Source organism: Brachyhypopomus gauderio, chromosome 15 (genome assembly GCF_052324685.1).
Source record: "Brachyhypopomus gauderio isolate BG-103 chromosome 15, BGAUD_0.2, whole genome shotgun sequence".
NCBI classification, from domain to species: domain Eukaryota; kingdom Metazoa; phylum Chordata; class Actinopteri; order Gymnotiformes; family Hypopomidae; genus Brachyhypopomus; species Brachyhypopomus gauderio.
This window is the reverse complement of record NC_135225.1, coordinates 1,013,269-1,027,556: the sequence shown is the minus strand read 5'-3', so window position 1 is coordinate 1,027,556 and position 14,288 is coordinate 1,013,269. Positions and strand designations below refer to the sequence as shown.

The 14,288-nt window shown below is 45.6% G+C and overlaps 1 protein-coding gene across 4 annotated transcripts; it reads right to left on the bottom strand.

Annotated features, from left to right (window-relative positions):
- Positions 1-981: 981 nt before the first annotated feature.
- sparcl1 (SPARC-like 1) lies at positions 982-13,122 on the bottom strand. 4 transcript variants are annotated; one of them, XM_076975346.1, is made up of 12 exons: positions 12,794-13,122; positions 12,358-12,419; positions 7,463-7,518; positions 7,256-7,315; positions 6,276-7,094; positions 5,518-5,626; positions 4,917-5,065; positions 3,799-3,919; positions 3,414-3,550; positions 2,912-3,060; positions 1,977-2,125; positions 982-1,585 (listed from the first exon to the last, which is right to left on the bottom strand). In XM_076975346.1, the coding sequence occupies exons 3-12, from the start codon at positions 7,514-7,516 to the stop codon at positions 1,557-1,559; spliced, it is 1,776 nt and encodes a 591-aa protein (XP_076831461.1). In that variant the 5' UTR covers positions 7,517-7,518; positions 12,358-12,419; positions 12,794-13,122; the 3' UTR covers positions 982-1,556. The 4 variants fall into 4 exon arrangements, with proteins under 4 accessions (XP_076831461.1, XP_076831460.1, XP_076831463.1 ...); XM_076975345.1 differs by having other exon boundaries at positions 982-1,532; XM_076975348.1 differs by having other exon boundaries at positions 4,917-5,041.
- Between the last annotated feature and the right edge of the window lie 1,166 nt (positions 13,123-14,288).

Sequence of the window (14,288 nt, the reverse complement as noted above, 5' to 3'; positions counted from 1 at the left end):
TGTTATGCAAAATCTGTTTCAATGGAATTCTGCTGGACATTTTAGAAGTAACATTTATTGGTTTAGACCCCAAAAGGGTTTTAAAAAGCCTGTAGCCTGACAGTGGAGAAGGTCGAAGGTCAAAGTGTGCTCAGTGGAGAAGGTCGAAGGTCAAAGTGTGCTCAGTGGAGAAGGTCGAAGGTCAAAGTGTGCTCAGTGGAGAAGGTTGTAGTATGATCAGAGAGACAGCTGCTACAGGCCTGAGGTGTGTAGATGCAAAGGCCAGGAGTGAAGATCATGACATGTGGCTACCTGCACACTTGAAAAAGCATATCAATCAATCAATCACTCCATCACTCACTCACTCACTCGCTCACTCACTCACTCTAGAAACCCATCAGGTTGGAGATAGAAGACTTTACTAACCCATGGACATGTGTGGTTGTGTCTCACTTGGTGAACTGAAAAGTGTTGAAATCTTTAAAAAGTGCAGAAATCTTTTTTGTGCTCATCTGCAAGTGCTACTATTTCTGCTTGTGGTGAGATGATGTATGCTTGTTCTGCTCAAGGTCAGATTACATGTGCTTGTTTCACTTGCTGTGAGATTATATACATGTGCATCTGCTTTTGAGATTATGTAAATATGTTCTGCTCATGGTGAGATTATGTAAATATGTTCTGGTCATGGTGAGATTATGTAATATGTTCTGGTTGTGGTGAGATTATGTACACTTGTTCTGGTCGTGGTGAGATTATGTACACTTGTTCTGGTTGTGGTGAGATTACCAACACACCTGATTCTGCCTGCGAGCTGCTCATGTAGCCTATGAGAATCAGGTGATCGGGAGTTTGTCACTCTGAAAAAGCAATCTGCACGAGTCATTTAAAGGCAGTCACTGAGAGACAATTATCCAACGTTGTCACAGAATCAACACAAACCTGCTTCAGAAAGACAAACCGCTGTCTGGTTATTAATGAGGAAAACTCTATTGTTTACTCCCGTACGGTGAACTCAGACAGGACTTTTATTAAAGGTGTTAATGAAAACATTAGGTGTCTCTTTAAAAACATCAACATGTTCATGTTATTTTACAGGGCCATCTACACATTGAAAATGTTTATATATCAGTCTTTTACTGTCAGTTTTGTTGCTATTCTTGTTTGTTTGTGTTTTATTTGACTCATAACACATATCCAAGGGACTCTATAGTGCCAAAGGCATTATATGATCATGTTTACAATCCAAAATGTGTTAATTTCCTGCACTGTGTAGACATATCCCCTGCTGGATTATACAGAGAATCAATGTCTCTGTTATTAGCAGTTAGAACTAAAATGCACTGTGTACTACCGCTGTATGCTGTCTTCACCACAGACAAGGTCGTCTCAAACCAGCTGCATGCAGACAGAACGCTTCCTTCACCACAGACAAAACATTCTTGTCTTCTCTCTGAAGATGTAGACATGACACTGAGATCCATCTGGACACATCCTTACCACTCCCTGAAGAGCTTAAACCAGTTCTGGGACACTGGGACACGGCCATGCTGGGTCTGTAGTGAGAAGACACGTCCCAGTCAAAAGAGCAGCTGGGCGTCCATGTCCTCTGTGGGTGAGGAGACATATCAGCACACGGAGAACTAGTGCATGTTCACCAGCAGGACATCTGATCTGTTAATGTCCTTCTGAATGTCCTGTATCTGTTACGGGATGACCACTGTCCTGTAATATCATATGCACTGATGTGATTAGTGATTAGTATTTGCACCACCATATCACTCCTCTGTGAGAACTATGGCAAAGTTGAACTGAGCCAGCAGTCAAGGGAAAGGCAGGTCAGCCCTGTGTCAGTCAGGTCTACGCTCTACGCTCTGTGGTCTACGTTCTGCAGTCTGCGCTCTGCTCTCTACGCTCAACACGCTACGCTCTGCAGTCTGGTCTCTACACTCTGTGGTCTACGCTCCGCGCTGTAAGCTCTCCAAGGTCTACACCCTTACCACGCTTGAGGCCGAAGCACTGACCCCACTCCCTGAGTGAGAGGAGACCGTCTCCGTCTCCGTCGCACGCACGGAGGAAGACAGAAGTGCAGTGCTCCATAGGGAGGAGAGGCGCTCGCAGGGGGGCCAGTTCTGAGTGTGTGAGCACCCTGTGAAGGAGAGACACGTTTAGACAGCCCTGCACTGCTGGAGCAGACAGACACTCTTTCATCCGTCCTCTCCCAATCACCACGTATCCGCTCTGCGCATGAAGACCAGGCCTCTCCTCACACAGCAGATACACAGTGCTGTAGTTCACCGTCCCCGAGATCCGTCCGCTGAACACGCAGTCTTGGTGTCTCCAGGATCAAGACCATCAGCCAGCAGACACTCTCAACTCAGAGCTGTGCAGGACATACTGTGTCTGATAGCCAAAGATCCACAATGATGGCAGGAACACAAAAACCTGATAATCAGACCCCGAATGGTGAGTTGGGGAGTGAGTTTGTAGGTTAATGAGCTGGGGAGTGAGTTTGTGAGTTTGTATTTGATTGAGTTGGGGAGTGAGTTTTTGAGTTTGTATTTGATTGAGTTGGGGAGTGAGTTTGTGAGTTTGTATTTGATTGAGTTGGGGAGTGAGTTTGTGAGTTTGTATTCGATTGAGCTGGGGAGTGAATTTGTATTTGATTGAGTTGGGGAGTGAGTTTGTGAGTTTGTATTTGATTGAGTTGGGGAGTGAGTTTGTGAGTTTGTATTTGATTGAGTTGGGGAGTGAGTTTGTGAGTTTGTATTCGATTGAGCTGGGGAGTGAGTTTGTATTTGATTGAGTTGGGGAGTGAGTTTGTGAGTTTGTATTTGATTGAGTTGGGGAGTGAGTTTGTGAGTTTGTATTCGATTGAGCTGGGGAGTGAGTTTGTATTCGATTGAGCTGGGGAGTTAGCATGGATGTTCCTCACCTGTCTGTGGGATGTTTATCAAGCTGTGTGAATTGCCAGTGTACTGGGTAGATGTACAGGTCGTAATTCTTCTCAAAGTCCTGAGCGAGCAGCTCGATTGGGGGGTCACCCATGTGGAGAAGCCTCTGACTGTCCTGAAGCTTGCGGACCTGCACACATACAAGACGTCAGAGCCACGCTGGAAGACTCATCATCCTCACCAGACCCTCCCTATGGCTATTGCACTCAGACTACAAAAACCTTAGACATGCCATAAAACTGCAGATTCCTGCTCACAGCAAAGCACCATGCAGGACAGTCATCGAAAAAAGTTCCAAGCTAAAGTAAAAATGTGTATGTGTAATAATCATATACTAACCTGCACACTGTGGTCCTAAACATATTAGAGTGGTAAGGGGGCCCAACTGAATTAAAATAATTACTACACCAAAGGGAAATGAACACCAGGACGTGAGCTGTGGAACAGTCAAACGCAGCCAGGCCTGAACACAGGAGAACATACCCTGGCTCTCTGCTCAGCCGTAAGGAGGTCAGAGGTCACAGAGTCGTGCTCATACATCTGCAGGAGGACATTCTTCAACCACTCCCTCATACGCAGAGGGAACTGGTGTAGCTCTGTGTTCAGACACGGGGGAATAACTGCCACACGCACGCACGCACGCGCGCACACACACACACACACACACACACGTATGCAGGCATACACACGCATGTACACATGCACCCACACATATATACACACACACGCACGCACGCACGCACGCACACACAGGATAGTATTTTCACTGCCGGTGGAAAGTTGTTAGAAGGCCACTGTGCTGTGAGTTTGCCCTGATGGACTTGTGCAGGTTAACCACAGGAAGAGAAGCACGGTGCATGACACCCACGTTTGCACGGACCCACATAGTCCAGGTGCAGCCTGTGGCCTTTTCTGGTGTCTTCAAGACGACACTTAGTGGCAAAGAGCTGGCAGGGTGTGAGATACGTCTGGTTGTCTGTTCCACACACCTGCAAACACAGATCAGCAGACAGGAGACAGGAGACAGGAGACAGGAGACAGCAGACAGGAGACAGGAGACAGGAGACAGGGGCACAGTTACATTTGTACTGACAGAACAAATGGACCATTGAATGAACCTGTAGAACACACAATTACACAACACAGCCAAATCCAAGAGCCATTACCAACACCAAAACACACGAACGCTGGACACGCCGTTGCCCACACACACACACACACACACGCCGTTGCCCACACACACTGTTCCCCACACACACACGCGCGTTTCCCCACACACACTGTTCCCCACACACACACACACACACACACACACACACACACACACACTGTTCCCCACACACACTGTTCCCCACACACACACGCCGTTGCCCACACACACACACACACACACACACACACACTGTTCCCCACACACACACTGTTCCCCACACACACACTGTTCCCCACACACACACGCCGTTGCCCACACACACACACTGTTCCCCACACACACTGTTCCCCACACACACACGCCGTTGCCCACACACACTGTTCCCCACACACACACACATACACACGCGCGCGCGTTTCCCCACACACACTGTTGCCCACACACACTGTTCCCCACACACACGCGCGTTTCCCCACACACACTGTTCCCCACACACATGCGCGTTTCCCCACACACACTGTTCCCCACACACACGCGCGTTTCCCCACACACACTGTTGCCCACACACGTGTTTCCCCACACACACTGTTGCCCACACACGTGTTTCCCCATATGCTCCGTTCCCCATACACACACACACACACACACACACACACACGTTTCCCCACACACACGTGCGTTTCCCCAGACACGCCGTTGCCCACACACACTGTTCCCCACACACACGCGCGTTTCCCCACACACACTGTTGCCCACACACGTGTTTCCCCATATGCTCCGTTCCCCCCACACACACACACCTTTCCCCACACACACTCAGCAGCCAGACTCACATGTTCCAGCTGGGTGAGGTGTGTAGACGGGCAGTGTGCAGGATCCTGACACACACACCTGGGCTCCAAACCCTCACTCAACTCACACGTCCTGCCCTGTTCACAGGGGAAGTTCTCACACGGGTCTGGATCCAACACAAAACCCCACACTTGTCATCAAGAACATCCCACAGAGCATGATGAGAGAAGACAGACAAACAGAACAAACGTGCATCATTCCAACAACAACACAACAGAGCTTGTTTTACAGCAAGACCCACAACGCAACAGCTTGTTTGACAGATCCCACTTGCTGATATCTCTCACCCGTACAGCACATGAACAACATTAGCAGCAGCAGTGCCGTGGTCTTTCATGAGCGTCCCTACAGACGGCAGAATTTCCCCCATCTATATAAAGAATTTGTCTACATTCCTTGAGGTCTGGCAGTATGGACGGAGAGCCACCCCTCATCACCACTTCCACTGGGCACGTAACCCCAGCCCACGCCCAGCTGCCCATGGCTGTGTGTGTCTAGTGGCTGCCCACAGAGAGCCAAACACTCACGCTCAGTCAATTCCTGATGAGAGCTGAGCAGACACAAGACAGTAACAACACTCACTGGCTGGGGCGTCCTGTCCCCCGGGTCTCGGTCCAGCCGTAGGTCTGGTCCAGGGAAACGGGTCCACTGTGGTCCGGATCTGTACTGGGTCCAGTCCTACCAGAGGACCCTTGGAAGAGAAGTGGAGACAGAAAGAAAAGACAGAAAGTTTGGCTTGGTTTAAATTGGTTTGGTTTCGACAATTTATTAAAGACATAAGAGATTGAGATAGAGTGCATCCACCCACACATCCACCCACAAGTTTGGAGGCTTTTACTCAATTGAATGACTCTGCAAAAACAAAGCAGCTCCACTGTAAAATTTGTAGATCATGAGGAGGACCATGAATGGGGCAGTCATGGTCTGGTGGTAGGGAACTGGTCTTGTGACCGGAGGGTCGTGGGTTCGATTCCCAGACCTGAGGCCATGACTGAGGTGCCCTTGAGCAAGGCACCTAACCTCAACTGCTCCCCGGGCGCCGGGCTAGGGCTGCCCACCGCTCTGGGCACGTGTGATCCACAGCCCCCTAGTAATCACTAGTGTGTGTGTGTGTGTGTGTGTGTGTTCTAATTGCACAGATGGGTAAATGCAGAGGACAAATTTCAATTGGGGTGTAAATTCACAATTGACAAATATGGCACATTTTATTTCATTTCATTTCATGACATTTTACAGCAATAATAATGAGCGTGTCATTTAAAGAATGTGATGGTGCAGCTTTAAGACGAGGTGACCCGTGTCCGGGTGAAGGACAGCTCCACCTTCACCTCCACCCTCACCTCTGACCTCCTCCTGGCTTTGTGTGCAGTGTGGAGTTTGCTGTCTGGCTCGGTCTCAGGTTCTCGCCCTCGAGCACGTCCGCTAGCTGCAGCGCTGAGAGATGGCGGGTCGCTCTGAGAGTTCTTCCTCACCTTCCTCAGGCGCTGGGCCTTCCTCTTCCTCCAGCCCCTTTCACTGGTGGCCCTGTGGCTGGGTTTGTGTTTCTCATTGTCCCACAGTCGCTCATCCTCACAAACCTCAACAGCTACACCCTGGCCAGTCTCACCGCTTCCCTCTGTGGAGGATTTGGCTTCTTGCGGAGACTGCTGGGAATCGTAGTCTTCCATGGCTGTGGGTAGCTCCCCCTCTATCCCATCATCCTCAGCTTTGCTGGGCCAGGCTAGGATCTCCCTCAGCTTGGTGATTGAAGGGTCTGTAGCATCACTGTCGGTGTAGTCCAGATCTACAGGTATCTCCATCTCTGTGCTGCTGCCCACCTCCACTGCTTCGTCCTGCTGGGCCTCTCCTCCGCCATCTTCCGCAATATCCTCTTTTGCTTCTTCCATCTCGTCTTTCTCTTCATCATCTTCCTCATCTTCTCCAATGACCTGCTGCTCCTCTTCAGATCCTCGCGGGACATAAAGTTCCTCCTCGCTCAGTAACACAGGAGCCACAGTGTTACCCTCCCCTACGACAGACACCTGCAGCACTCCTGTGTCCCCTCGTCCTAAGAGCTCACTCGTGTCCTCGTCTCCTGGATCTGGACTGCTGGCCTCTAAAGGGAAGCTCGTCGGCAGGATGGGACTGTCCCCATCAGACGATGCTGGAGACCCGGCATCCTGGAGAAGTAAAGGAGTGCTTTAACGTGAGAACTTCACACCCAGAGCTGGAGGGCTGCACTGTGATATCTACAGCACCTCCTAAATCAACACTCAAAAAAAGTGAGATTAAATAGCAGAGATTAAAGAGATGGACACAAATCACCACAGATGCAAATCACCTCTGCTTTAGATGGCTGATTCAAGAGATACTCATATTTTCCTCGAGGTTTGCATTGCACCTTGAATAAGAATAGAAGCATTAAAATAATAAAAATAAAAATTATTAGAATGAAAGACAATGTTAATGGTTAAAATTATATATGTATAAATAAAGACTATAATTCTAAAGGTATAAAAGTATATTTTTATTTCAGATTTTTACTTACAGACACAGCTAACACAGCAGTCAGCAGGCAGGCACACAGAAGACGAGCTGTCATATCTGTGAGGATATAAAGGTGCCTCAATTCTATTCCCATATCAGGTATCATGTGGTTTTAAACACGTCAACATACAACACAGTAGAAAACACTACAGCAACAAGGTTCATCAAGCTCTTGCCCCTACAAGTAGGCCCTGTTATGATAATAAAGTTTACGGACTGCTAACTCTAGAAGCTGGAGGAGGTGGTTACAAACATGACAATCATTTAAAAAATGTGTAAGAAATAAGTACCATTCTACCCAGACTAGGTTTTTATTTTAAGGTCAGTGCCCTGCCATGATATTTTGTGTTTCTTCATGTATGGATGGATAGTGGTCAATTTGTATTCAGTAGAAAGAGGTGGTTGTCTCAAAATTCATCTCGTATTGCTAAATCAGCTAAGACATTACATTTTTTGCCTCCAATAGGCAAAAACTGTGGAACATCTTCTCTTTAAGTGATTTATTATTTTACATAGATATAAAACACTTTGGGAGTTTAAGGGGCAAATTAACTATCAGTGTCCTTGTGATATGGCTAGATACCTTAGTTAGGAATACAGATGGTCCTGCCTTTATATGTTTAATACTAGCTCCTGGTTTTAATAAGGCCTTTCAGACAGTTGATCACAACATTAGACTTAATGAGGTCATGAACAGGAAAAAGATGTATGAACTTGTCTAGTGGATTCGTGACTTCATTTCTAAAAAGAACGCAAAGCTGTCAGACTGGGCCTCTCACGCTGCTGGAGTGCCTCAGGGAACTGTCCTTGGACCGACTAGTTTCCTCATCTTAGTTTTCATTACCTCAATATTCTCTAATAACTATAACTCAGTCTGAAAATATGTACATAGATCACATTAACCTACTGATATATAGATACAGAGTACAGCTTTCCACTGTCAAGGGTGTGTTTGACATTCTAAATGCCTACGCAATTAACAACTGCATGCTTCTTCAGGGGAAAGCAACGCAAAACATTTGAACACTAGGTCAACGTCCTGCAGTAGCACCTCCTTGAATTAAGAACATTCCTCTTCTTCTGATAATTAAAAAGCACCAGGGCTCACTTTGAATTGTTGGTGGAGTGATCAAGTAAACACTAGAGCAGCAAGTGCTGGTAAGACAGCCCTTGTTAGCACAAGCATTTCTCAGTTATGTAAACAATTTTACAAGTCATGTGTATTGGCTCTGTTAGACAGGTGTAATAAGACAGGTGTTGGGGAATACAATCCCTGCAAATCACACTGAGCTAATTCATTCTATCTACAGTTTCTTAGCTTTAATCTGGCTTCCACTTTCCACCTTCCAGAAGAAGGCCGATCAAGCTCTTGCCCCTACATGTAGGCCCTTCCGTCATGGTACGGAGGCCCCTTGCTGGCCACCTTCATCACTTTTCTATGTTTGTCCTGTCCTAGTTGCGTTCATCCCTCAGGTGGGCGGGGCCCATTAGGGAGTTTGCCACCCGAGGGTCATGTGTCTGTCTATATATGTCTATATACACCATATTACCAAAAGTATTCGCTCACCCATCCAAATGATCAGAATTAGGTGTTCCAATCACTTCCATGGCCACAGGTGTATAAAATTAAGCACCTAAGCATGTAGACTGTTTTCACAAACATTTGTGAAAGAATTGGTCGCTCTCAGGAGCTCAGTGAATTCCAGCGTGGAACTGTGATATGATGCCACCTGTGCAACAAATCCAGTCATGAAATTTCCTCGTTCCTAAATATTCCACACTCAACTGTCAGCTGTATTATAAGAAAATGGACGTGTTTGGGAACAACCGCAACTCAGCCACAAAGTGTTAGCCCATGTAAACTGATGGAGCGGGTCAAGAGTGTGAAGAGGTCGGCAACTTTCTGCAGAGTCACTACAGACATCCAAACTTCACGTGGCCTTCAGATCAGCTCAAGAACAGTGTGCAGAGAGCTTCATGAAATGGGTTTCCATAGTTACGCAGCTGCATCCAAGCCATACATCACCAAGTGCAATGCAAAGCATCGAATGCAGTGGAGTAAAGCACACTGCCACTGGACTCTAGAGCAGTGGAGGTGTGTTCTCTGGAGTGATGAATCACGCTTCTCCATCTGGCAATTTGATGGACAACTCTGGGTTTGGCAGTTGCCAGGAGAACTGTACTTGTCTAATTGCATTGTGCCAAATGTAAAGTTTGGTGGAGGGGGGATTATGGTGTGGGGTTGTTTTTCAGGAGCTGGGCTTGGCCCCTTAGTTCCAGTGAAAGGATCTCTGAATGCTTCAGCATACTAAGACACTCTGGACAATTCTATGCTCCCAACTTTGTGGGAACAGTTTGGAGCTGGCCCCTTCCTCTTCCAACATGACTGTGCACCAGTGCACAAAGCAACGTCCATAAAGACATGGATGACAGAGTCTGGTGTGGATTAACTTGACTGACCTGCACACAGTCCTGACCTCAACCCAATAAAACACCTTTGGGATGAATTAGAGCGGAGACTGAGAGCCAGGCCTTCTCGTCCAACATCAGTATGTGATCTCACACACGTGCTTCTGGAAGAATGGTCAAAAATCCCCATAAACACACTCACACTCCTAAACCTTGTGGACAGCCTTCCCAGAAGAGTTGAATCTGTTCTAGCTGCAAAGGGTGGACCAATGTCATATTGAACCCTGTGGATTAGGAATGGGATGTCACTTAAGATAATATGTAAGTTAAGGAAGGTGAGCGAAAACTTTTGGCAATATAGTGTATGTCTTGTCTCTGTACCAGTTGACTGCTGGTTATTGTGATTACTTTATTTTCACGCATACATAAGTGACTGAAAATTTAAAAATTAATCATTTGTTGAAATTGTACATTTTACAAACATCAGACCATACCATTCATACCATTCATTGTACCAACATGCCTTTCATTCCCTGACCAACTGCCCACACTTACTGTCTGGTTGGTTAACGGCAGGACACTGTCTTAGTTAGTAAAGCCCTGGACCCAGACTGAATTCCCCATCAATATATTAGAGTTTTTTATTTGGTAATGTCAGTACTATGCTATGATATATTCTATTTTTTCTTTTAGGGAGGGGACAGTGATCAATTCCAACTCAGTAGAAATAATAAGCCGTCTCATCCCACAGAGTTAAATCAACTAAGACATTTTTTTACGTCCAGTTGTCAAAACTGCTAAACATTTTTAAGTGATTTATTAAGGACATTACATGACTATAATTCACATTGGTGAGCAAGAGGCAAATTAACTACTCATGTCCTTGTGATCTTACTAGACACCTTAGTTAGGAATACAGATGGCCCTGCCTTTATATGTTTATTGCTAGCTCCTGGTTTTAATAAGGCCTCCCACAGAGTTGGTCACAGCATTATACTTAATAAGGTAATGAACAGAATGAAAGATTGTAAACCTGTCCAGAGGATTCGTGACTTCATTTCTAAAAAGAATGCAAAGCTGTCAGACTGGGCCTCTCATGCTGCTGGAGTGCCTCAGGGAACTGTCCTTGGACCGACTAGTTTCCTCATCTTAGTTTTCATTACCTCAATATTCTCTAATAACTTTAACTCAGTCTGAAAATATGTACATAGATCACATTAACCTACTGATATATAGATACAGAGTACAGCTTTCCACTGTCAAGGGTGTGTTTGACACTCTAAATGCCTACTCAATTAACAACTGCATGCTTCTTCAGGGAAAAGCAACACAAAACATTTGAACTCTAGGTCAAAGTCCTGTAGTAGCACCTCCTTGAATTAAGAACATTCCTCTTCTTCTGATAATTAAAAAGCACCAGGGCTCACTTTGAATTGTTGGTTGAATGATCAAGTAAACACTAGAGCAGCAAGTGCTGGTAAGACAGCCCTTGTTAGCACAAACATTTCTCAGGTATGTAAACAATTTTACAAGTCATGTGTATTGGCTCTGTTAGACAGGTGTAATTAAACAGGTGTAATTAGACAGGTGTTGGGAAATACAGTCCCTGTAAAGCACACTAAGCTAATTCATTCCATCTACAGTTTCTTAGCTTTAATCTGGCTTCCACCTTCCAGAACTCAGATATCAGGACAGAACTGACACAGCAGGAATAAACATATTACTCCTTTGGCATATGGACAGGGTGCTGGCATATTCCCCATCATCTCATTTCACAAGCTAATCTTGTGACTTGCTAATCTTGCACATCCATGCTAAGATGACTTTAGTGTGCTTTTTTATTATTTATTCAGGATTCGTGGTGATTGTGGATCGATGTTTTTTGTTTGTCTTCAAAGCATTTTACTTGTTAATTTAAATGAGTTGTTGCTCATTTAATTGACCATTTTAGACTTTCTAAATTCAGTGATCGAGCTGCAATGACAAATGAACAAATCTACCTGTGCTACGTGCCGGTGTGGACTCTAGACCGTGCAGAGATGTTTCAGTGAACTACCTCTAATCTTTACTCTCACTTCTCCTTACTGTTGTGCCTAAATGTTTTGGCTGCTGTGTTTGATAATCGCAGCCCTGTAGTGTCTGTGCAGTGCTGGGTCTCCCTGTTTCAGCTAATAAAGGACTTGAATGTGGCCAATCGGAGCGTAGCATCCAGCAGGCTGTGCGGTGCAGACAGACGCCAGACGGCTCACCGTGGAGCTCCGTGTTAGTCAATGGAGTAGTGACAGCTCTCTCGAGCGTCGTCACGGTGACAGGTTTTAATCAGCATGCTGTTCGTCTGCCTGCCACCATAACCCGGGCAACAAACCAGCTGCCACTGTTGCTGTGGCGACGGACCCGGGAGACGCGTCCCACTCCAGAGTGTCTTTCAGAGCCAATAGGAGACGAGCAAACATCAGACTGGAGGAAGAACGGACTGTGCACACAAACCTTTATCTCCAACAGCAGAACAACGCTCCTCTATCGGACCTGTTTGGGAGGGCGTCCTATTACTGGACCACAGGAGAAAACAAATAAAATTCTGCATTTAAGAAGATGAAGAATGACTACAACCAGTTTTTAAAACATTAAGATATATTTAGACATTTAGATAAACATTTAATTTTGAAACTTCATAATATCAGATGAAAATGAGCATTACATGATATATCATATATGTATGATTATAATAATAATAATTATTATTATTATATAAACTTCCTCAATATAAAAGTAAAATATTTTTGTTCTAAATGGAAGAAATAAGACTTCAACATAAAGACATTTTTTTTAAACCTATGTTCATTCTCCAGTTATGTACAATAATATGCAACATGGCTGAAGATAATCTCAACCCTGTTTAAGACTGAAGGAATTCTGAATTCACCTGTAGGTGAAGCTTGTAGAGGAACCACAGCAGAGAATCAGCTTCCCCACGTCTCCCACGTTCTCCCAGAGTCTCACAGGGTCTCCCACGGTCTCACAGGGTCTCCCACAGTCTCACGGGGTCTCCCACAGTCTCACGGGGTCTCACAGGGTCTCCCACGGTCTCACAGGATCTCCCACGGTCTCACACGTTCTCCCAGAGTCTCACAGGGTCTCCCACGGTCTCACACGGTCTCCTACGGTCTCACAGGGTTTCAGAGCAGTGTTGCTGTGCGTCTCTCTCCACGCTGCAGGGTCACACGTGCTGCTGCCTAGCAAAGGGGACAGTGCCGTCCTACGGGAGGAGAGGAGGGACACAGTAAGAATGCAAACCAGTTTACACGTTGAGTGGCTACACACACACGAAGGGTCTTCAACAGCATGCTGGTAGTCTACTGAGATTCATAATCATTTACTGAGATTTCATAATGACTCATTTTTGTTTCTTTATGTTTTCTCATACTTTAATTATGTCAGAATCATTACTTTAGTGTCAAGGGTCTCCGGACACCAAATCAATGCTTTACACAGAATTATGTTCATGTTCAGGCAAAACCTTAGACCTCCTCTAGATGGCAGTAAATCTTCCAAGGTCACCAGTGCATCATGTCCAATACCCAGTCACTGTTATATTGGGTCGGTAAACCAATCAGCTTTAATTTAGGTCACTGCTAGTGTACCAGGCAATTAACTGATTTGAAATATGTAAAACAAAAAATTATGTACCTAAAAACTAAAAACTCTTCCAAAAACTGGATGCATTACTAGTCAACCAAATCAACTGTTTTTGTTTTTTGGGTTTTTTTTTTGCTATTATATCTAATTAAATAAAATATTTATGAACCATTAAATATGTTTGATAAATATGGGCCATGGAGAATGCAGACGTGGTCCGTGTGTAGATGAGGGCTGCAGGTTCGTGTAAAGGGGGTTTTTGGTGATGAATCCACGTACGTGTCACTCCTAAAACTACCAGGATGTTTCGACGTAAATAATCTGTCACTGAAACTTGATGCTCCATGTTCTCAGTGTGTGTGTGTGTGGGCCTCCTCCCACAGCACACACACATGGAGGTCCGCTTGATCGGCTACACCCATAAACTGGTGACGGTGAAAGTAAGTGTGTCTGCATGACCAATTGTGCTTAGCTTAATAAGGTGGTGCTTGTGTGAGTACTTGTGTGATTGTGAGTACGCGCATGTGTGATTGTGTGAGCGCGCGCGTGTGTGATTGTGTGAGCGCGCGCGTGTGTGATTGTGTGAGCGCGCGAGCAAATCCCTGATAATGAACGGTCTCCTCTTCCCTCTGCTCATCTAAAACAGCTACAGCATCACATACGAGAATGAACGCTGTGTGTGTCAACTCCAAAACATGAGTCTCACATTCATCCCTTTGACAGACTGTTGGGTACTATAGTGTCCCGCCTGCTGGGTACTATAGTGTCCCGTCTGCTATACT